The sequence below is a fragment of the Agelaius phoeniceus genome, chromosome 1 (assembly GCF_051311805.1).
Source record: "Agelaius phoeniceus isolate bAgePho1 chromosome 1, bAgePho1.hap1, whole genome shotgun sequence".
NCBI classification, from domain to species: Eukaryota; Metazoa; Chordata; class Aves; order Passeriformes; family Icteridae; genus Agelaius; species Agelaius phoeniceus.
The window spans coordinates 35,964,934-35,988,246 of NC_135265.1; the positions used below are offsets into that span (position 1 = coordinate 35,964,934).

A 23,313-nucleotide genomic window follows, 5' to 3' on the forward strand; every position below is an offset into this window, starting at 1 on the left:
TACGAAAGGAGAAAGGAAAACCTCATCCAGGCAATCATGACTTTGAGAGGAGCAGAATTGTTGGAGAGAGCTTTCTAAAGAGCATGTTGAGAATTTGGTGATGGTGTGTAACACTGGGTTGGGAGCTCCCCTAACAAACTATACGTTATTTGGGGTTTGTATTTAATTGATTTTTGATGTGCTCAATTTATTTATACAAAATATGATACACAGACACTTTCTAAAAGTCTACCATCTCTGAAGATATCTTTAACTGGGGATTTGTGCAAAAATAATAATAAAAAATAATATTTTATAAAATTAACCTCCCTTCTAGTTAAAATTCTCAACATATGCATGTACATGTGATTAAATTGAAGCTATGCAGTCTAAATGCAAAGAGGGAAGTCTTAGAAGTTTTTCAAGGCTTTAATTGTATTTCTTTTCCCACTCTATGTTGCAAATCTAAAAGCTTTGTTTCCTCTCCCAGTTAGCTTTAAGGGCAGCTCCAACGTATGAAGATTTTGTGGCAGCTCTGTCTGTAGATGAGTGCGATCCTCAGGAAGAAACATTTTACAAAGGAATGCAGAGGGACCTCAACATTTACTTACCAGCCATGGAAAAGCAGCTAAATATCTTGGACACTCTCTATGAAGTACATGGTTTGGAGTCAGATGAGGTGGTATAAATACAGCAAGACCACATCTTAAAAATTCAGGGACTGTGTCTGTTAACAAAGATTCTTTCCATTTTGGTTTTGGGACATCATTTCTGTTCATTGCATCTTTTCAGGAGGGAAAGGTGTTGAGTGTTTTGGGGGAAGGGTATGTGTGATTTTTATCTTTTCATTATGCTTGTGTTGCATTTAAATGCAGAGGTACTGTCTCTCTTTGGATCATAACTATGTCCGTGGTGAATGTTTTTGACTGTTTCTCTTCTGCCTGTGCACCTCCTCTTCTCTTCACCTCATAAAAGTAGCAGAGCAGAATTTGGCCTTTGCTGCTGTACCTAAGGAGAGACCTGCTCATGCAGCAGAGCTGTTGTGTCACCAGTTGGCACCCAGGCAGGTGCTGCTGCCTCTGACTCTCCCATTCCCTGTGCCCACTCCCTGCCATGGTGTAGGAGGATAGTGAGAGTTATTGTTACCCTGGCAGTGGAAGAGAAGGACAGCTAAACACCAGCTTATAATGTGGTGAGTTTGTCCCTCAATTTGGGTCAAAGCTCTTTAATGCAAATAATATATTTGCATGACATAAATGTTTATTAAATTAAATAAACCTTTTAATCCAAATATTACAGAGATCTTCACCACAGGTCTGTGTGGCTGGTGGTCTGAGTGGCCCCAAGGTCTAGCCTCTGAAACAGGATGTTGTGTTCCCTGACCAGCTCCCAGTGTGGCTGTGGCTTCCCTGCCATATAAATCTTTTGGGTTTTAGGGGTTTCTTGAATCAAATTCATGCAAAACTGTAATACTTGCTTTTAAGTTGAGTACAGGTAGCAGTTTGAGAAGCAGATGTCATTAAAATCCTTTCTAGACTGTCATTATGGGCAGAAACTTCATGCAAGTGGACATGAAATGAATAAAGTATAGGGGAAGCTAAAATTTGTGATGGAGCTATTAAACATGGGACCAATTACAAATATCGAATTTTGAAATTATTTAGAAGTGACTAAAAATTAAGAAAGATTTCCCCCTTTTCCCATTTTGCTGATACAGATAAAAATGTGTTCGTTAGCATTGCTGCTAGTAAAAATGATGAAGAACTCCTTTTAGCTGGTTAGCAACAAAATTTCTAGTTGTGTTGATGACAACCAGAAGGCTGTGTGTGAATTACTGACTCCAATTCAAGGTATAAGCAGGTCTCTCTGTGTTGACCTTGGGCTTCAGATAGCTTTGTACAAGGAGCTGAGTTTAACTCAGGTGCAGGAGTGGTGAAGACTCTGTTAGTGAGGTACTTAGAATTAGTAAGTTTTCATAAATACACAAAGCAGTGTTGCCATACTCACAGAAGTAGTGCTGGCTTTTGCTAGGCTAAAACCAGTGTTGTTAGTAAAATGAATGTACTGCAGACCTGCTGCCCTGCATTGCTCTGTGCCAGGAACCTCTGCACACTGAATACTTGATCCTTTCTAAAGAGCCTAGCATTGTGAGCTTTAAGAAAAGCATGTGATACTTGAAGAAAAGGCCAACATCAAACTTACTGTATAAAGAAAGATACCAGGACTCTAATTAGACATTAATAGAGTCATAGCATATGCTGTGTTGGAAGACACCCAAGGGGCCCAACTCCTGGCCCTGCACAGGACACCCCAAGAATCCCACCATGTGCCTGACAGCATCGTCCAAAAGCTACTTGAACTCAGATGGGCTCAGTGACCTTTTACCTGGGGAGCTTATGCCAGTGTCCAGTCCCCTCTGGGTGAAAAGCTTTCACCTGGTATCCAACCTAAACCTCCCTTGACTCAGCTTCATGTAATTTCCTTGAATCCTGTCATTGGTCACCAGAGTGAAGAGATCAGTGTCTGTTCCTCTGCTTCCCCTCAGCTTCATGAGGATGTTGGAGACCACAATGAGGTCTCCCCTCAGTCTCCCTTCTTCAGGCTGATCAAACCAAGTGACCTCCTCATAAGGCTTCCCCTCCAGACCCTTCACCGTGCTTGTGGCCCTGCTTTGGACATTCTCTGACAGCTTAATGAGTTTTTAATATTGTGGCACCCAAAACTGCCCCCAGCACTCAAGGGGCAAATCTCCCTCCCTTGCCCAGCTGGCAATGCTGTGTCTGCCCCCCAGGACAGGACTGGCCCTCAGCTGCCAGGGCACTGCTGAATCAGATTCAGCTTGCCATCAGTCAGGACCCCCTGAGCTCTCTGCAGTGTTGCTCTCCAGCATCTCATTCCTGTCTGTGCACACAACCAGGACAGTCCTGTCCCAGGTTCAGAATCTGGCACTTGCCCTTGCTAAACTTCATGATTTGGTGATTGCCCCTCTCCAGTTCTTCAGGGTCTCTCTGCAGGGCCTCCCGGCCCTCAAGGGAATCTCAGTTTAGCTCCTCCCTATTTGGTGTTGTTGGCAAACTTACTTAGCATCCCTTCCAGTCCTGTGTCCAAGTCATTTATGAAAATGTTGAAAAGCACAGGGCCAAGGATGGGCCATGTGGAACTCTGCTGGGGACAGCACATCAGCCTGATGAGTCACTAGAACCATTTGTGCCCAATCCATGAGCCAGTTGCTCACTGATCATGTAACGTGGTTATTGAGCTGGTCATCTTGTCCAGAAGGTTACTGTGAGAGTGTTGAAAGCTTTGCTGAAGTCTAAAAAGATTACATCAGCTGGCCTTCCTAAGTAACTAAGTAGGCTGTTGTAGAAGGAAATCAGTTTTGACAATCAGGACTTCCCTCTCATGAAGCTGTGCTGGCTGTGACCAGTGACTGCATTGTCTTTCAGGTGTTTTTCAATACCTCCCAGAATGGTCCTTCCCATGATTTTACCTGGCACTGAAGTGAGGCTGACAGGCCTGTAATTTCCAGGGCCCTTCTTCTTCCCCTTCTTGAAAATCAGGACAATGCTTGCCAGCTTCCAGTCAGCTGGGACCTCTCCAGATTCCCAGGAGACTGTTTAAATAGTGTGACTTCTTGCTCTGTCATTTTCTCTTGAGTTTTACCCATCTGTAGTTCCTAGGAACTCGAGAGGGATCAAAAGGAATCAGGTTTTAGTTTTGTGGATTTTCTTAAATTAAGTATGTGTGTGAGTACAAAGTCAAAACTTTTGACCAAAGCTCTATTCAATTATTTCACTACTCACAGTGCTGAAAATGAAGCTAAGAGCTTTTGGAATTTGGTTGTCTGCTGCTTCTAAGCATGAATCCAAAGAAACCACTCCTGCAGGAGAACAACCAACTTTCCACCCTGTGTAGTTTCCTCATGGTTTTCAGCTGCTCTGTTACTTCACTGTAACAGCTTTTAGCTGAATGGTCTGGAAAGATAATGGAGACCACATTTCCACAAAATATTAGCTAGGTTATGGGAAGATCAGGAAGAGATCCCTCTTCTCTAAAAATTAACCGTCAGATCACAAAAAAAAAATTTAATTCCTTTTTGCTCTATGTTTTTCCAGTAGTAGGAAAGTATATTCAGATCAGAGTGTTTGGTGGTATTTTTGGGGTTTCTGTTTTGTTTTAGTTTGTTTTTTAACTAGCAGGAGAACCACTAGTTTGTTGGGTGTGCATCAGATGCAAAATTTGTTTCAAAAAGTCAGGCGGCTGTATTTTGTAGGCAGAGAATAGCTTCATTGGGCCACTAGCTCCAGTTACTAAGTTCTACCATTCTTCTGTCGTCCAACAAGCAAGGAGAGTGTTCCACATTGCATATTCTCTAATCAGCATGGCATCCTGCCTCAGAGCAGGCTTTCTCATCTTGAAGTTGTTTTTTTCTGAACTCTGGAATTGGTGCTTGAGAACATTTTTAGGAGACTGTGGCTCCAGGAGACCCCTCTGTCCTTGTGTTAAACAGGGGCCTTGCAGAGAATGAATTGAGCAAGGTCTTCTTGCCTTCAAAACTTGCACTTCTCCATGCACTGCTCTTGCAGGGCGTTGAGCACTTCTAAGACTTCTGAATGCTATCTTTGCAGTCAAACCACCACTGAGAAAGAAGCCCATGCAGCATGTTGCAGAGCTGGACTCCAAGTTACACTTCTCAGGATGTAGTAGGCCATGACCAAGTGGAAGCAAATGCACTGATGGACAACTCACTGTCTTTTTCTGTGGTGTCAGTTTGGCAAGCAGAGAGGATGGCATTGGAATAATTGTGGAGAACAAGCAACTAATTTTTGGCCTTCAAATTTAGAATTGGAGAGAAGGTCGGTGTTTTCTGTTTCATCTGTTTGGTTTGTTGATTACTTAGGGTTTCTTTGTTGTGTTTTTTTTTAATGGCTGACATTTATGAACAGCTGACCTGCACACTGATAGACATCCACATGACTCTCAGATAACAGCACCCTGGCTCTCTGTACTTCACATGAACTGCTTTGCTTTCTTGAGTTGCGCTAGTCTGAAGTTTCGCATCCCTTTCCTTCAGAAATGCTTTTGGCTGTTTCCTTCAGTGTCTGGCAGTTGCATATTCTCAGGGATTTTACTTACCCAAGGTGAAATAAGAGTAATCACAGCCTTACTCTAGGGGGGAGTAAGGCTGCTTTTTGTGAAGTTAGTATAGCTGAGTGTAGAAGTCTGATACAGCATGTGAGACAGGCAGTGTCTGTGCAGTGTGCATCCTTGCTGAGACATGGTAAATCCCAAAGCAATCTGATAGAAGTGCTATGTAGTACTGAATAATTACAGTCAGCATATTTGAATAGAGATCATGAACACAACTTTGTTATATAATGTCATTGACATCAGAGCAGAGCTCTCAATTTCAGTTGAGTTCTGCTTAGCAATCAGATACTTTTATTTATTTTATTTATTTTGTGGGGGTTTTTGTGGTTGTTGTTTTTTTTTTTTTTTTAAACAAGCTGTGTTCTGGATTCCTCTCTGCTATTTAAAGTCACCATACTCAGTTCCATATTGAAGTTCTGTAACATTACAGTTGTAGAATATGAACTGCATACTCAAGTGCTTTAGTGTAAACATAATGAGTCATTGAAACATCCCATCTTGACATTGTTGTGCTGTGGGTCTCCCTTTAACAGATGCATTTAAAGTTAAGGGCCATGTACCTTCACTTGAAAGCTTTTTGTAAAGCATCATCAGGATTTAAGTTACAGCTGTTTGCTTTTGAAATCTTTCCTAGGTTGAAAGGTGTTGCTTAGTTGGTTGGACATGTAAAAAGTATGCCCAAAACCTGCCCCAGGTGTTTGCAGCCTGCTTTGCCAAAGGGGTGTGGGCCATTATAGAAAAAAGTGCTGCATATGTCCATATGCTGTACCTTCTAACTTCTTCTTTTCATTGTCACTTCAGCTTTTGTGAAAACCTTTAGGGAAGCTTAAACTGCCTTTCAGACACCAGGGAAGATCATTTGCCTGTTCCTACCTGGCTGTCTTGACCTTTTTCCCCACCTGTCTTTCCTTTTTTATCCATTGTCATCTGCTTTGCTAGGAAAGCTGTTGCTGTCAGAGCAAAGCGGGATGTTTTATAAGGCATGCAAATATAAACTCAGATATTCAGAAATTAATTCTTTGGCAGGCAATGTAAATTGGGGCATTTCAGACTGGGGTGTTCTGCCTCATAGGAATGAAAGCACAAAGTTTTTTTGTTCTGATGTTTTATTTTATTGTTTTAGTTAGTACTTTTTTCTCTCCTCTTGCCTGCATAGTGCAGATAACAAAACAAACCAAAAAAAGCAGTGTGAAATAACTGAATTCATGCCTCCTTGATGCCTTCTATAGCCCCCTGGTGAACAAACCCTGCAAACTTCTGCTTGCTCCAAGCAATATAAAACCTCCCTTGTGCAGGAGGGGTGTCATAGTGCACTTACTGGCTCTGAGCAAACCCAGGCCATAGCTGATCCTGCTCACAGTTGACACAAGGATTAAAGCACTTGCTTTGAAGTTATGATATGGGCGTATGCTTCACTTACACACACGTGCACCATCCCGCTGGCATGCAGTTCTTCAAAATGCAGTCTTAGATTGTAATTTTTAATATCCCTTTCTTGGTGTAAGATTTCTCCCCCACATACTTTAGATGTGTTAAAGCTGGATTTTTTAAGTATGAAACTTTCTTGTTTTCATTTCCTTATTTCTGCTTAACACTAAGTATGTCATCTTTCTTTTGCATTTCAGCCTTCAGGGTCTCCAAAAATTGATTCCTTTATTTAAAGCCATGTTGAAAGTTTGAGATTTATGTCTACTTGAAACTATATGAGTAAATTGCATTCCAGAATACAGTAATTAAACTGAAAACCAAGGCAGCTTGCTTTTATGGTTTGCTTTCCTATTTTCTTTTTTTTTCAAGCCAGTTTTGGGCATACATTTTTATCAATGTCAAGCCAAGCTTAATGTAAGCCTTACTTTGCATACTAAAACATATACATACTGAAATACATTTAAAGACAAAGAGAAGGTATATTGCCTCACACTTTAAGTCTACTGAATTCTAAGGGCTTGTTTGTGCCCCCCCAAATCACCTCCCTCAGTATAAGCTTTGCACAAAGTGTGCTGTCATAAGCAGTTCAGTCTGAAATACTCTGAAGTTTCCAGTCTGCATCATCTCTCAAATCATACAGCGTCTGTCTCTTCTTTTGGAGCGTTTTTATGACTTTGACAGACTTTTATATTATTTCATTATAATAAAATTATTTTAAATAAGCATGTTTTTAAATCTCCTTTTCTCCTTGCATGGATTTTGTTTCTTTTATTACAATATAGGGCCTAAAGTGCTCTTCAGGACTCCATTTGTTATGGTTACTGTGTGAACAGTCGAAACCAGTATGTTTCTGGTTGACAGAAACTGCCTGTATGTATCTTTGTATGAAGAATGTTAACACACATGAAGCCTGTTCAGACTGTGAGAATAAAAGCTGTGTCTGGCACATGGTTGTGGGTCCTTGGCCAGTGTAAATATGGGAAGACTGTCGTTACAAAACCCAGCTGGGCAGGGGGAGAGGAATTTGTATTTTCAAATTACATGTGTTATTTGTCCTTGGACTTGAATCTCTTCCATAGAGATTTCAAAGACTTCAGCAACTCCTGTGCAGTCATCTTGAGATGCAGGTAAGGACTGGCACACCTTGACCTGGGTGGGACATATCCCTTTCCTCTCCCTTTTCTTTCTCCATCTGAATACAGCATGGACCTGAGAGCAGATCAGTGATACCCAGACGTGTCACTCTAGCAAGGGCAGGTCCCTCTGTTTGATGGCAACAGCCAGGCAGAGAGCTGGGCTGTGGCAGAGGCATTTTCTCAGCTGCAGAAGAGCCCTTGCCTACCCAGCCCTGTGGCAGGGGTGGGATGGAATGCACATATCCCATTGCAGCAGCACTGTTCTGCCAGAGCTGCTGTCTCCCATGGGATTCAGGAGATTCTGAACACTTCTGATTGCAGCTGGCCCCAGTGCATCATCCTTTCCAAGGCCAGGAGTTGTATTTGCTTCAGCAAGGGCTAAGCATGAGTTGTCAGTCCCTTCTGCAAACCACCTTGCTCTCCTGAACAGCCAAACACAGACCAGCAGCTCTGCACAGACACGTTCTGGTAGAAATCCCATGCACAAAAAGATACCTCCCAGGCAAGTGTCACCTCACTGCACCTTCTGCTGGTTAGAAAAGTGAATCTGTTGCTGTTTCAGGATCCCAGATGAACTGCAGAAAGAGCCCCAGCTTTGACAATTTGCCATATTTGTTAGTAAAGGTCAGAGCATGTGATGCTGGCTGCTAAATTCCTGTCCCTGCAGGAATCTAGATCCATGGTTCAAAATAAGAAATTAGTGTGCTGAGCATGTAGGGTTTGTAGGAACACACAGATGCTGCTCTTAAACTGGGAATGTCAAAGAGGACACATTAGATTCTGTAATAACCCAAATATCCTTAAATATTCTTGTTCCTTAGGGTTTGTCTGTATGGATAAAACCTGTGTTTTCTGATTTTAAGAGGGAAAGACAGTGCAAGCTCAGAGCACCAAAGCTATGACCAATGCAGCGAGGCAGAGTGCAGCCTTCAGTGGGCTGGTTTCCTTTTAGCCCAGCTGGAAACCTTGCCTCCTCTGCAGGCAGCATGGGGCTGGGCATGCAGTTTTGCTGACCTCTAGGAAATAAAAAGCTATTGAAATGCAAAATATGGGACCATAGTTCAGCACTACAGCAAAACCTGGAGTACAGGTTTTAAACATTAGTTTAACACATCTATGCAAAGTTGTTCCCTGAATTTTAGCCATGGAAAGAAAAGTTTTATCATTTGAGAACTGGTAGAGTAAAAATCAAGCACAAATATGAGGACTGAGATGAGGAATTGCAGGAGATGCTGCAGTACACCAGACATTTCCAGACATTGATGCAACCAAGCTGTCTGTCCATTTAAATGCCTTTGTCCAAGATATTTCTTAATGAACAGGTACTATTCCACTCCTCCCGTGCCTAACACACGTTTTAGACTCGTTTCTTGCATGTTGCAAAAAAAAAAAAAAATCATTTGTAGAAAGCTTCCAGTTTCCCTGCTCTGCCCCTGTGAGGGGGTGGTTCTCAGAGAAGCTGCACTACTGGCACTACAGGCTCAACCCCCAACTTTGGGGATTAGGGAAGAAGGCTTTCCCAGCTTTTGTTTTGTTTTGGCATTCCCCTAAGCTTCACCTTTTAGCAGCCTGTGTTTCTTAGCTGGTGTCCTGGCTTGCAAGGTCAAGGGTCTTTGATTGTTTACCCATGACTCTAGGGAGGTGTCACCCTGGGTGCAGGAGTTCTGCCTGCAGCAGGAGGAGCTGCAGTTGGTGCCACAGCCTTCCAGAGCTTGAGATGCTGCTTCCCCAGTGGGTGCTGCTGTCAACCAGCAGCATTTGGCTGCTTTCTCTGCCTGTACCTCACTGCTTTCAGCAAGATGCACTGGTGTGTGGCCTGAGCAAAGCCCTAGAGCAATGCCAAAGAGAGAACAGCTCCCTGTTTTCCCAAAATCAAACAGATCTGAGACTCCAAAATGCATTTTGGTCGATTTGTTTGTACCAGGGCTCCTGCTCCAGCTATGGATCTCTGCCAAAATATCTTGCAATCACTTTAGCATCTGTTTCCAGTGTTGGTATTGCCAGCTCATCTGTAGTCTTCAGAGACCAGCCGTGCCTCACATAGTTTCCTATAGGTCGTAGCTTTCCACTTGCTGTCTTGCTTAGCAGCTGGACCCAACCTCTTGGTGCAGGTGGGAGGAGCTGGGCAGTGCCACCCTCGCCCACCTCGCTCTGTCCCAGCTGTGACATTGGATCTGTGGCCTCAGGTACCCAGTGCTCCATGTAGCACCCAAGGGAGCAGCAGCTTTCCCAATCCAAGTGAGCAGCTCTGCCCCACGAGCAGGGCATGGCTGGGTGCAGCAGGTGCTGTGGGTGGCTGTGAAACCTGCACCCCTCTGAGTCCTGGGGCAGCTGGGAGAGGCTTGCTTGCCAAAACCCCTCACCAAGAGCAAGGGGCCTGCCCTGCCTCACAGCTTGGTTCTGTGCCCCTGGCCGTGGTGTGAGGCACTGCCAGCTCTGCCTCAGCAGATGTCCCAGCTGGGCACAGGAACCTTCTTGCACGTGCTCCTCTCCTTGTCGGGATGTACTGAACATCCCAGTCACTCAGTGGACCATGCCAGGACATTTCATTATTTATTTTCTTCAGTCCAGCTTACTAAATTCCCTTTCCTTCCCCATGAGTCTTTTAAGGGTCTATATTCTGTCACCTTCCATCTACAGTGCACTCTCAGAGTATAAATAGTCACAGTTCCCCACCTCACACTCCATCAGTCACCTTGCACAGGCTGCTCTTGCCTGGGGCTCAATCCAGCCCCTGGGCAGAATCTGGGGAAACCCTGGGCTATTTCAAGGCACTTGGACATACTTCTTGTCAGCCAGCCCAGAAGATTCTTCATATAGCACTTTGTTTACTTATGTAAGTCTTGTGTGGAGAGTTCATATATCCAGACTACACCCCTTCTGAAATAGGACTCCCTCCTGTCCAAGCTCTTCGGCTTTGGATAAAGTAATGAAATATTAATTTACATTTTCTTAGCCCTATATCATCCAGCAATGTTCCCAGCCTGTGAGTATGTAGCTGTTATCCATCCAGGGAGAGGATTTATCTGTCCATAATCACATTTTTTTGTCTATCAACCATCTCAAATGGAGCTCTCCTTTCTTTTCTATTGATGGAGATGTCTAAGAACACATAAAACCAGGGTATTCCTGGTATTTATTTATACACCAATGGAACTTTTCAAAAATAGCTATTTGTTATCACCTTTTCATTAAAACAGAAAGAGACAAAAAAAAAATAGGGGGGTAGGGGGGGAATCTTGCCTAAAAGAAATTTCTTATGGGCTTCAAAGTTTGGTGGAACCAAGGCAGGGCCTGGAAAGTTCTGTTAATGTCCCTAAATATGTATAGGACATATATAACCACACTGTTAAATTACAGCTGATAGGCCTGTGTCCCTCAGCCTCAGCTGAGCCACAGGTGTTGAGGGTGTGGGGGGAAACTCCTTCCACTCCCAAACCCCAATGCAATTCATCTGCTGTGGTTACAGCAGAAATTAAGAAGTCAGCAGCCTTCACATAAAGATGTGCTCACCAAGCAGACCATCCTGGCAGGAAATGTGGATGTGAGTGTTGCAAACAAAGAGCATCACCCCACCGTGCTGCAGAAACCCCCCACGGCCTTTTGGGGGCTTTGGCAGGAAGATTTAGCTCTCTGTACCTGCAGCTGCAGCCCTGCCATTCTCAGGGCTGCAGGACTGGTAGAGACAGCAGGGGAGTCCCCTTGCAAATGGCCTTACAGGTACTTGACTGCTGAATGCAGGAGGAATAAACACATTATTTGCATGTCCTTAGGGCTCTCTTCTTTGCCAGTACCCAGTTCAAACTCTGATGTCAAGCTATTTATTTAATTTATTCCCTAGGCAGTTTAATCATCCCTGCCACGGGGTTACTCCCTGACAAACCTACAGGACACAATTGCTCATCAAATAATGGGACAGTGTGGAGCAGAGGACAAACATTTGACATCTTGAAGTTGGCATAGCAGCTCAGTCTCAGGCAGCATAAGGCAGAGCTTGCTGACCCCAGGCAGCAACAGGTACAGCTCTCAGAGCTTTATTTAGAAGCATTAATCCTGCAGCCTTTCACACCAGATATTGTCTTGCTCAAAAAGTCCTGGCACAGAGCGAGCCTCTCTGCCCTTCCCTGTACCCACCAAGACCAGCAGGATTGCCAGCTTTTCCCACTGGTGCCATGCTTCTGCTTTGGGGCTCTGCTGGATTTAACAACCAACCTCTGCCCAAATGACACAAACCAGTTACTGGTCACTACAGCCACCACGTGGTTTATGATGGTTTATCTCAACGTACTGGGGCACCACAGTTTACACCCAGCATTTCACTGTATTTCATAACCAGTCCCCCTGTAGATCCTGGCCCATAATACACACATTTCAGCCAGCCAGTTCTGTACAGTTCAGTTGCCTGAACTGTTCTGTTCCTCACCTCCCATCAGTCATCCTCCCTTTTAAATCTGCTAACAACTCAAAACCTGAGCAGTCCTCAATGTTCTCTTTCTTGGCACATCCTGTCCTCAGAGCAGTAATAGTGCCAGGCAGGTAAAATGTCAAAGCCAGCGGAAATGTGTAAAATAAATTTACATTGCTGTGAAGCATCAGGGTTGCCAGGCTCCTCTATATCCCCATTTGTCCATCAAATAACCTCTGAGAGGAAGGCATGGGAAGCACCAAATATAACCTGCCCCAAATGTCTGACTGGCTCAGCACAGCCTCTCCCAACTCATGCATGATCAGTTCCATGGGGCTAATTGAAATGAGCAAGGCAGGGAGCAATGGTAGCTCTTCTCTTCCAAACAAAATTAGTCACTAAAGAGTTTCTGGGATCCCACAAAGGATTCAGGGAACAGATGGGGTTCTCAAGCAGTTCTCTCCTTGCTCCACCAAACTGGGGGTGCTCTGGTTAGGAGGGCAAAGGAAAGTAAGTGTTACATGCCTGCATTTCCACGGTGTAAGTCAGCTCTCTGAGGTGGCTCACTGGGAAATCCCACTGGGTGTCTCTTCCTCCCAGGAGGGTGACAGTGAATAACCATCAACACCCATTCCCCTGTTTACCTTACAGAGGATGCTCCCGACCCTGACAGGGCTCTGACTGCTCTTCAAGATGAATTCTGAAAGCTTCCTCCACACCTGGCACAAGGGTCAAAGACACCTTGCCATGGGCTTGAATTTAATGCTGATGTCAGTTTATTCCCTCATTGAATGGTGACACTTTAGACCGGCTAAGAGAGGGTGATCAGTTGCCAAGTTGCTAAATATACTAAACATGCTGCTGTACGAGTAGGTTAATGTTACCTCCTCTTCCTCCTGGCTGATTTATTGTGCCATTTACTCAGATTCCTGCTCTGTGGAACGTCTGTGTTTGTGTTATCACAGACCCGCCAGGCAGGCTCCCAGCTGCACCTGCAGAACAGCTCAGGGAGTGTTTTGTCCTTGCCTGTGTCCTGCAGGACATACCACCAGCAGCATCAGCCCTGGGGACAGCACTGCAGGCAGCTTTTCCTGGAGAACATCTCTTTTCCTGGAGATGCTCTGGTGTTCATGTGGCAGCACGAGGCCCCTTCCCAGCCCAGCCATGCTGGCCAGGGTGGCTCCTGCTCCATGCAATGCCCTGCTGCATCCCTTGCCTTTGCTGGCAGTGACTTTGAGGGGTTCAGCTCCACCATTCTCCTTCCCACTCCTTTCCAAAGAAAATCCTGGGCAGCACTCCATGCAGGAGGGCCACTTCCTCAGTAGTGTGTGGGAAGGCTGCAGCAAAATATGTCAGCTTAAACCCTCTTCTCTGTCACTGGAGAAGATTATGCATCCAAACTGGACCCTCCCTCAGATGCTCAGGGAAACTGTCAGAGTGAATTAAAAGCTGTAAAAGGCCAGGGCTATAACTCAGTGCCTTTTAAGTGCCAAGATTTTGCCAGGGATGGAGAGAGGGAAGTAGCCACTAATGTAATTTTCATCAGGAGTACACTCCTCTAATATAATTTGGCCTGGCCATCCTTTCAAATGCAGCCTTCCCTGGCTGGGCTGGTTCAGGGCCATCCTCCTAAGTGCCCCAGTAATTACTGATGCAATGAAAGCATGTGCCCAGGCTTTGCTCTGGCCTTTTGGGCCCTGGAGTGACACCAGCTTTCTGCATAGAGCACACTGCTGGGCATGTAACTGGACATATTAATATTGAGGGGAGTTTTCACTGACTATGTTCATTAAAGACACAAATGGCTCATTTGCTTAGGCTTTGTTCCTTTTCTCTCTTTGGTCAAGGCCTGACAGTGCTCTAATGGTCTACAAGTTGTATGGTCTCTTAGCAGATTAATAAGCATCAGTTACTCTGATCCAAATTCCTGATCTAAATTTTGCATTCACCTGTTGCCTGTCCTTTTGCCAGTACCTTGTGCTGCCTGTAGCAGAGCTCAACAGCCCATTATTCTCTGCTTTCCTTGCAAGGGAATGGTTTCCTGGGAAGGGACCCTTGCTGTGCCATTTCCATCTCCTTAGGCTAAAGCTATCAGAGAAAGAACTTGAAAGTCTTTTAGAAAGTGCTCTCATTGCTTCACCTTTTGTGAATTAAAATGTCAATTTTCCAACAGCTCTGTAAACATCTCCTTGCAGCATTGTGTGTGATAGACTTAAATATCAGCAAAGAATCACAGCACAGCACTGATTTCCTTCTCTTGGGTTTATTTTGGTCATCCTTTTAAAATACATCTCCTGATCATATGTGGCAGCCAAGTGTATTGAATTGTCCCCAATGCAGCTAACTGGGGACTTACTACTGTTATTCCTCATGAACAGCTGGTGCTCAAGGACAGTTCTTGGAGACCTGCAGTTTAAGGATAAGTCCCAATCCCCTCTCCTTGTACAAATGGGTGGGGCTGAAGTGGGAAATGCATCCTACAATTTTTAGAAGGTAAGGACCATGACCAAGGGGCTTTGCTGTGACATATGGCAGGGCTGTCACAAGCAGAAGATGTTAGAAAAGGGATGGTGTGAGAGACTGAAAGAGAAGCTGATGAAACCCAGCAGAGCAGCAAGGGCATTGCAGAGTTTTCAGGAGGCTACAAAGGATATGAACTTCAGTGTCTTTAGAGGAAATAAGAAGAAAGAAATAAGGAGATGAGGAGCATGGCCGGCCAGATTTATGGACAAGGACAGACTTGACAGCTATGATTTTGAGCAATTTGAAGGGAAGGGAAAAATGACACAGGCATTTGAGAGGTGAGTGTCACAGAAGCTGAGTTTCTAGAAAAAAAAGGCAGAAAGTAGACTCACTTATTCTCTGTCTGTCAATACACTTCCTTTTCCCCTGGGGACAGCAAGGACTGCCCTTCTCTGGAGCTCCCTGTCATACACAAAAGCCTTGGGACCACAGACTCCCAGGCTGCAAGGCAGGACCCTCTTCTGGAAGCAGGCAGGACCCTCTTCCCAAAGCCTGGGTGCCAGTTTCCAGGAGTGCCCAAATCCTGGATGCCAACATCACCATTCCCATTGTCCATCAGCACCCGAGGCTGCTGCTTTCTGTTTCACAGCTCAGCGTCTGATACAGAGTCACAAGCAGCCAGTAAATGCATTATCAGGTAGCAGGAGCAGATAATCCCCCAAACCACAGCCCAAAGCCTTATTAAAACCAAGTACCTTACAGATTCCAATCAGAAATCAGTGGAAGTGGAGCTGTTCTGCCCATGGTGTGTTGCAGGGGTCAGGGATGAGGCAGTGGCAAGCCCAGGAGCAGGGATACACAGTCACACTCCCAGGCTGTGTGCACATCCCTGTGCCCACACAGAACCAGATCCCACGGCAGGCAGGGAGAGGCAGCAGGCAGGGGAAAAGAGGTGTTTTTTCCCTCCTCAGCATCTTAAACTAGGTAATTATATTTTAAAACCATGCTGTTAAACCCAAAATTAAATAAGTGAAAGTAAGGACATAGGGGAACTAAGGTAGCATGATTTATTGACATGAGCTGCTAATATATGCAGTAGGCAATTACATATATTTAATCACATATTAAGTGCAAGCCAGATTTTTTGGTATACATTAATACAGTGCATGGCATAATACTTTGTACTTGCCTAGAGTTGCATACTAATCATTAGAAAACTCTCCCAAAAGTGTATGCTACTACAAAAGTCCAATGAATTGAAATATTCCAATTAACTTTTGAACCAGTCTTGGCACAATGTTTTTAGTTCCCAAACTCAGAGAAGGAGGGAAGACAATTTGCAGCAGACCAGGCATCACCCAGCTGAAGAATACCCAGTTGATGATACATCAGGTATGTCAGTAATGGGGAAAAAGGATTTCTTTTGCAGCATTTTAAATCATATATACTTTACACCTTCCCAGGTGTCTTTTTCATGCTTTATCTTCTGAGGGGAGCAAGACAGTAATGGTAGTATGAAACTTTTTTTTGTTTTCTTATATTTTACATTGCTTTGTCCATTTAAAATCCATGCTGTGCAAGTGTTCCCAGACTGACCAGGCTGATAGGCCTCTTTCTGAACATAAGCAGCACAGTATTTTACCTGGATGACCACATCTCCTCTTTACATTTTCTATGATCCATGCACATAGCTTTGTTATTTCAATGTCCCTTGGAGGTAGGAGCTTTTAATGAAAAACGATCCAACTGAAAACTGAAGGTGAAAGGCCACTGGAATGACCAACTTCTCAGAGACTCCGGCCTTTTGGGGGGTTGAGATTAACTCCTTGGAGAAGGTGAGCAGTTCAGATGGAGTGCCTCCACCCCAGGATGGCAACACCAGCAGATTCTGCCAGGGGTTCACCTAGAGGGGGATGGCCAGCAGGATGTGCTGCTGGGAGTGTGTTTGTCCTCAAGAGCCTCCCAACAACCAGAACCTGCTCCTCGTGGTGTGATGCTGCTGGAACCTGCTGCTTGCTCTAGCACAGGAAATTAAAAAGGCAGCTGTGCTAGTGCCCAGGTTTCCAGAGTTTGTGGCAATTTTCTTGTCCCAGTGGTTCCTGGACCTTTTATTAAGACCTCAGTTAAGAAAAAAAAAATTAAACTGTTGAACTGGGCTACAAATGCTGGTGACTTGGCTTCATAGCAACATAAATAGCCCAGGTAAGTGATAATCATGAAGAGTACACAAATTTTCTTTCTTTTTTTGTTGTTAATTGGTGATTTCCAATATCACTTTATACATGCATAGTTAAAGTCTTCTAGGCAGGTGGTAAAAGTTGCATGTGTTTCTTGATCGCTTTAATGCATTATCATTGTAACACAACATCCACCTTTATTTAACCTTTACAGAAGTGCCAGTGTCAGTGCAGCTGTTGCAGCGCTGTCACTGGCACAGATAACTCACACATTTCACACAGTCCTGTACAACATTTACCACAAAGCAGGGAAGAGTGGCTTGTATGAAAATAATGCCTAGTTTTAAGGCTTTTAGTCCTGAATTCTGCACATTTTTGTTTCATTTTCTGTTATAGATTCTTTGTCATGTGACATTTAATATGCTTTCCATGTGAAATTTGCTCTTTACTACTTGCTAATAAATAAGTATACAATTACCCTGACTCCAACCAGAGCTGATATAGTTGAGAGACCTTGCCAAAAAACAAAAACCCACATGTACATTGCAGAGCATGACCGAGCATCCATGGAGGCGCTACTCCGTGGTCTGACTTACAGTGATACAAAAGTGAGCACACACACTGGGGCAACAGCACAGGGGATAATTGGGAATTGAGTGGTGATGGCTGGGTGGACAAGGGGTTGCAAATGCAAAGACCTTCCAGTGTGGACACCAGAGAGAAGACAGTGTGTACATGGCCGTGGTTTTGGGCAGGGAAGCGATGCTGTCCCAGCCCCTTGGGGTCAGGCAGAGCCCAGCCAGCTCAGCACAGAGGAGAAAAATACAGAAATATGTTCCTTCTTTATCTTCCCTCCTTGTCTGATTTTCTCCTGGGAGAGAACTTCTTGGCTATTTCACAGTTTATTTGTCCAGTTTGTCCTTTTGTGGTGTTTTGCTAGCCTCCTGTGACTGCTTGTAGTGCACAGACACACACAGACAACACCTTCGCCTGAAGGTGATGTTATCCAGCTTATTTGACTGATTTGCTGATTCTGAAAGAACTTAACTCCTTTGACCAATGAAGGAGCATTGGTAACCTTAGAGTTGCTGAAGTCATCTCTAGTGGATATAACACTTGCTAAGTTCACATTGTAATAAAAGAGAAAGTTCCTCTAAACACCGCATCCAAGATATGCTTTGTGTTTATGCAGAGAAGGGTTAAAGACAAAACCCCTGAAGAGATTATATTTTGGTTTAACAGTGCTAAGTCGAGGTAATTGTTACATGGCATTCCTGGTTAATGAAACTCAGCTTCCAGTAGTTTAATGTTGCTTTTGTGATGGAGAGCCATCCGCAGCTGCATGGAAGTCTCACTGGCACACAGCTTGACATTTATTTCTCTATTAAGACAGGATGCAGTGGTCCTATTTTTCCCTATCTGACAAATCTATATTAAAAAAAAAAAAAAAATCTCAGAATGGCCATCAGCAGCATGATGTGTCTTTGTTTGTTTTCCCAGAGGTGGGTGGGGTTTTTTTTTGTCCCAGTCCTTCTTGGGTAGGTGATAGTGTAGCACCTAGCACCCCTAGGCGAGGGATGCTGCCCACCTCTGCTCCCCTCATGTGAAGTATCGACACTGTGTGGAGTCAATGTAGCAGTAAGGAGTGCAGCGCAGTTTCCCGTAAGACCTGGAATAAAAGAGAATATCTCAGTTTCAAAGCATGGTATGGTTCACTCACATGGCTCCTGGTTGTAGCTCTGTAGGAGTGAAGAACCTCAGAATATGCATATGCAGCAGCATATGGGAAACTAAATAGGAGGTAATTTTCATCAGTGCTCGACTGTGTTCTCCTCTGTCAGCAAAACAGGCATCCCGGAGAAACTATGAGTGAAGACTTAACTCCCAGTAATGTCAATTAAAAAAATAAAATCCCTGTTGGCATCAGGACTGGAGCATTTCATGGGGGTGGATGCAAAAGGCCCTGGCGCTCACCCACGGGAGCTGTGGAACAAAATATCTGAGGCTCTGAGTTAAGTGTTTTTCCAGCTACTCCCAATAGCTTCAGCAGGCATGACTGTGCCTGTCCTTTAACTTCCTTTTCATGTACTTGAAATAACGAGAGTGACACATTCCCACATTAGAAATAATTATAAAAAGAGTAATTTGAAGAGTTCTTGCAAAATAAGGAGAAACAGAGATTTTGTCTTTCTACTGACTTAAACTGAGCAGTGACTCTACCTACTGAACACCTGACCAGAACTGTTAATAAGAATTTAAATGAGTTTTTATTGCTAGAATGTCTAAGTGAATAACCCATCCACAATGTCAAGCTATGCAGCTTTAAAACTACGTCCTAGGATAACCCACATTCTCAGACTAACATCAAATCTGGAGAAGGTGTGTGAAGCAGGAGGAGGGATCTGTGGGCTGGAAAGAGTAAAAAATGGGAAAATCAGTTGCAGCAGAGCTCTTGGAGGAAAGGTTACCTCGGGGTAAAACTCCCATGGGAGTGTTATACTCACATACTCAGCCCACTTTCTCATGATTCACAGCTTTTTCTTTAGTTTGGCAGATAATTTGCAGACTACACACAAAAATAAAAGATCTCAGTTGCTCTTCCACAACTTGAATATACAAGCAAAGTGAAATTTATAAAGTTTTCCTCAAGCTTTTTTGGTGCTATGTTGGGCAGCAAATTTCAGACTCTTAGAAGGGAGTAGTTTTCACAATAGAGAACAACTCCACACTGTCTGAAGATGAGGTCTCTGTAAAATGTTTCAGTTTTGTCAGGTTGACTGGTGTAGATTTTAGTAACCTCTTATACCAAAAGTGCTCCAACAATTACAGTGGAAGGATTAGCACAGCACTAGATTTACAAAGACATCCTGTGGTTTCTTATTCCTGTCAATTAGCACATTATTGTTCCCTGAATGATGAGGGCTCTGCACGTAACTCAATTTGCAAATTAAATGTTTCCTGCTAGCCAGTAACAATACCTGACAGCTAAATAGAGGTGCTGCTGTTGGAGGCAAAGCGCTGACCGTAGGGAGCTGCCTAAACAAAGGCAGAGAAGGCAAGGCAACAGTGAGCAGATGTTTTAAATGAAGGACTTTGCTACACAGATGCATGGCTTTGCATCTGCTGGTGAATGAATTTCCTGTACGTTGGAAAAGCTGACAGATGACTGCTTGATTCAAAGCAAATACACCCCCAGAGTACCCATTAATAGGAAGGGCAGCAAGAGGTTGGTACAAGCCTGGGGTTTGGATGTTGTGGGGATTTTTTCCTTCAGTGTGATCATTTTGTTTTTCCTACTTTCCTTATGTTATGGCTGGACATTAATGTGACCAGATAAGGAAATTTTGGCAAGAAATGGGCAAACATAGGTCTATGTGACCTTCATTTGTTTTGTACAGTAAGAGGCATGTACTTCTTACTGTGAAATGAGATTGAGCCCTTAAAGTCAATGATATACAGAAATAATTTGACAGACTCTTTCTTCCCTGCTACTTGCGGTGGTCCCAGTGGAACATGGTTTAAGTGGGTAAAATTCCTCTGTTTTAAAGCTGGAAAAGAGAAAAAAGAAAGGAAAAACACACACAAAAGCCCCCTCCATAAACAAACCAAAGAAACCCACCAAACCAAAGTGAAGACCTCCTCCTACATACCCAGGAAGGTAAGTTCTACATGTCAAGTATCCAAAGTCCATCCCATCACAGTCTTCAACCCCCTCGTGCTTGTAGCCATCTCCGCAGTAAGCACGGCGGCACCCTAGTGAAAAATAAAGAAATAAACACCTTCCAGGCACTTCACATGTAAAAGAAACAGGTGAAGTAACTGGAACTAGCTTTTTTAGGGTTAAATATTAAGCAAGATATTTTGGGGAAGGCATTCTGTAAGGACTGTCTTAGGAGGAGCAGCACTCTTCACTACAAAGAATGTACTTTTTTAGGCTAATTTCAGTGATGAAGGGAAAGAATGGATAAATACTAAAAATAATTACTACAGAATCACTAATTACAACAGCATTTATTCGAAACTTATTATTGCCATAGATAATTACCATCAAAACAAGTTAAGGGAAATATAAAATACAGCTAACATAAATGATTTGGAGAAGTCACTATCTCAAAAAAATAATCTTAGGTGGTTAACTGGTTTGGAATTCCCAGCCTAGACCTTTATCCAATTCTGTGCAATATCTGTGTTTGTCTGCTGTGAGTTTCCACATATGAACGAAATTATGCAGCCTGTCTATAAAGAAATAAAACATATAAATGTTGCCAAAATCGTGTCTTTCCCACTGCTGATTCCTACTGACTTGAGCGTGAGTCACATTTTTTCATGGTGACTGACATGTAGGCTGCAGCAATTTGTGGGTTTGTTTGCCATTTTAGCAATTGGACTTTGATTTTGGTATCTTCAGCACATTGAGAATGACTTTCTAACATGAACAAATTAATTTAGTTAAAATCCCTTTGACATCTTCTGGGAGAATCCATTGGTATCAAGCAAAAGATTAAGCAGACAGGAACAGGGAGATTTGTAGAGGCTAACGTGGGTTATTTACAAATAGAAATTATTAATTAATTGCACCAAGGATGTGTTTGTCTGAAATTGATGCTTCTAAGACCAACAAGCCTTTTTTAAAATCCATTTAACATTCTGCTAGGCTTTTCCTTTTGGTTCAGTTACAGGAGAAGAATGATGACAGCGTGCTCATTTCCAAATAACTCAAGGATGGGTCACATCAGTGACAGAAATCTGTGTACTGCAAGGCCTCCATTGAGGCTTTGCCCAGTGCTTAGCACAGAGAACATGATGTGCCCTCAGACACAGAATGCACAGTTTTGCAGGCACTGGAACTAATGAACACTATCTTGCCACATGGTTGTTCCCCATGGCTGATTTCAAGTTCTAATTTAATTGTTTCCTCATGTCTGGAAACAGGAGAGATGTTGTCTGCTGTCTCTCTGGAGTACTCTGTAGTCAGGCAAGCTTAGAGGGGCTTTTATTTATGTGTCTCCCTAGACCTGTTGAGATGGAATTGCCTTTGAAATCTCTTTCCTGTTGTCATAGAGAAGTTGGCTGGGATTCCTAAGTCATAAGGGGAAGGGTGGTGATGGACAGCTGGATGGAGAAACTCGCACAGGGCATGGCTGCATACATCCCATTTTCAGTCAGTGAGTGATATATAAATGAAAAATTGCATCTTTCAGTGTTGGGTGATAGTGTTCTGAAATGTGAAGAAGCATCCCTTTGCTGGGAACAACAGAGCACCAAACCTACTGTGTGGAGATGGTGTAGGGCTGTGCTCTGGGGAAGGATTCAAGATGTAAAAGTAACTGAGAGAGGAGGAGGTAAAGGTTACCACAGCTGCTCAAATTCTTGTAAGCTCTTTGCTATCCACAGTCAGCAAAACGGAAGGAAGATGGAGTAGACATGAATTAAATGTTATGTAAACCTGATACTGAAGGTAGTGGGCTGACACCTTCCCTTTGCAAGTGAATAACAAAATCCAGAGTGGTGTTTCTGGACTTGGGATCTATTTTATCGTAAGAAACAGTGTCTATCCCAAGGGCTGTGCTGCACTACAAAGGTGTGCTACAGCTTTTAGAGAGAGCTGGCAGCCCCCAGGAAAGGTGTGTGTGTTAACCAGCTGCTAGTTGGCCCCCGAAATGCAGAGTGTCTGACTCAGCAAGGATGTAGAGAAGTGCTGTTGCCACCTCTGTCCTGTGTGGTGTGTGCCATCCACATGCATGGAAGCCTCAGTTTTCACCATCGTGCCTCCCTTTCCCCAGGCCTGCTCTTGATCCACAAACCACACGAGTTCTCCCACACACAAGCAGTGTACCCTGTGGTACAACTGATGCACCTTCCCTGGCAGGAAGGAGCCCCTGCTGCTGTGCTGTAACTCACTTATGCAGTCATCAGTCACCACCGCGTTGCCGTCGTCGCACTCCTCCCCATCCTGCACGATGCCATCACCACAGGTGCCCCCCTCCTCCAGGCGGTAATCCATGGGGTACAGAGGGGAGAGCTGGCCAGGCAAACACACAGGGGTTACTGAACCAGACCAGCAGCAGCCTGGCTAGCAAGCAGAGGAGAAGGGCTCTAGGGGGGTAGGTTCCACAACCAGGTTTTTATGGCTTGTTATTTGTTGGTTAGAAGGTTTATACAGAATCTGATCCAAAGTCCAGCAGACACAAGAAGGATGCTGTTGCTAATTTCAGCAGGGCTCAGCTCCTTGAAGCAATAAGGAAATATGTGAGTTTGGTTTGCAGGGTTTTAGTTCTGCAACTCTGTACCCTGGTGAGTTTTGCCTTATTTTGTATTAAATAAAAACTCTTTTTACCACCACAATTCCCTGAACTCTGCTCCAGTTTGTTCACCAGTGGTTCACGGGGAGGTTAGCAAAACCTGCAACACTGCTGAGTTAATTCCTCAGTAATTAAGACTTCTGTGAATAAAATTCACAGTATTATGTACAGTTGTGGCAGTGCTCAAAAATGAGCTTTTCCCCATTTGCTTAACTGATTTGGTAGGACACCTTAAGTACAGAAGTACATTCTGTATTCCAAAATGAAACATA

The 23,313-nt window shown here is 43.8% G+C and overlaps 2 protein-coding genes across 2 annotated transcripts in view; one reads left to right on the plus strand and one right to left on the minus strand.

Moving 5' to 3' along the window:
- The window catches only part of PLEKHA8 (pleckstrin homology domain containing A8), a 31,251-nt gene extending 23,741 nt beyond the window's left edge, over window positions 1-7,510 (plus strand). The window contains exon 14 of the mRNA XM_054630285.2: window positions 470-7,510. Within this exon, the coding sequence (XP_054486260.2) occupies window positions 470-667 (198 nt within the window). The 3' untranslated portion in view covers window positions 668-7,510. The remainder of the gene's footprint in view (window positions 1-469) is intronic.
- An 8,105-nt stretch (window positions 7,511-15,615) lies between these two features.
- COLQ (collagen like tail subunit of asymmetric acetylcholinesterase) overlaps window positions 15,616-23,313 on the minus strand; it is a 41,335-nt gene continuing 33,637 nt past the window's right edge. Inside the window, exons 15-17 of the mRNA XM_054630568.2 lie at window positions 22,641-22,761; window positions 20,390-20,492; window positions 15,616-18,408 (exon numbers count right to left, since the gene is read on the minus strand). Of these exons, the coding sequence (XP_054486543.2) occupies window positions 18,339-18,408; window positions 20,390-20,492; window positions 22,641-22,761 (294 nt within the window). The 3' untranslated portion in view covers window positions 15,616-18,338. The remainder of the gene's footprint in view (window positions 18,409-20,389; window positions 20,493-22,640; window positions 22,762-23,313) is intronic.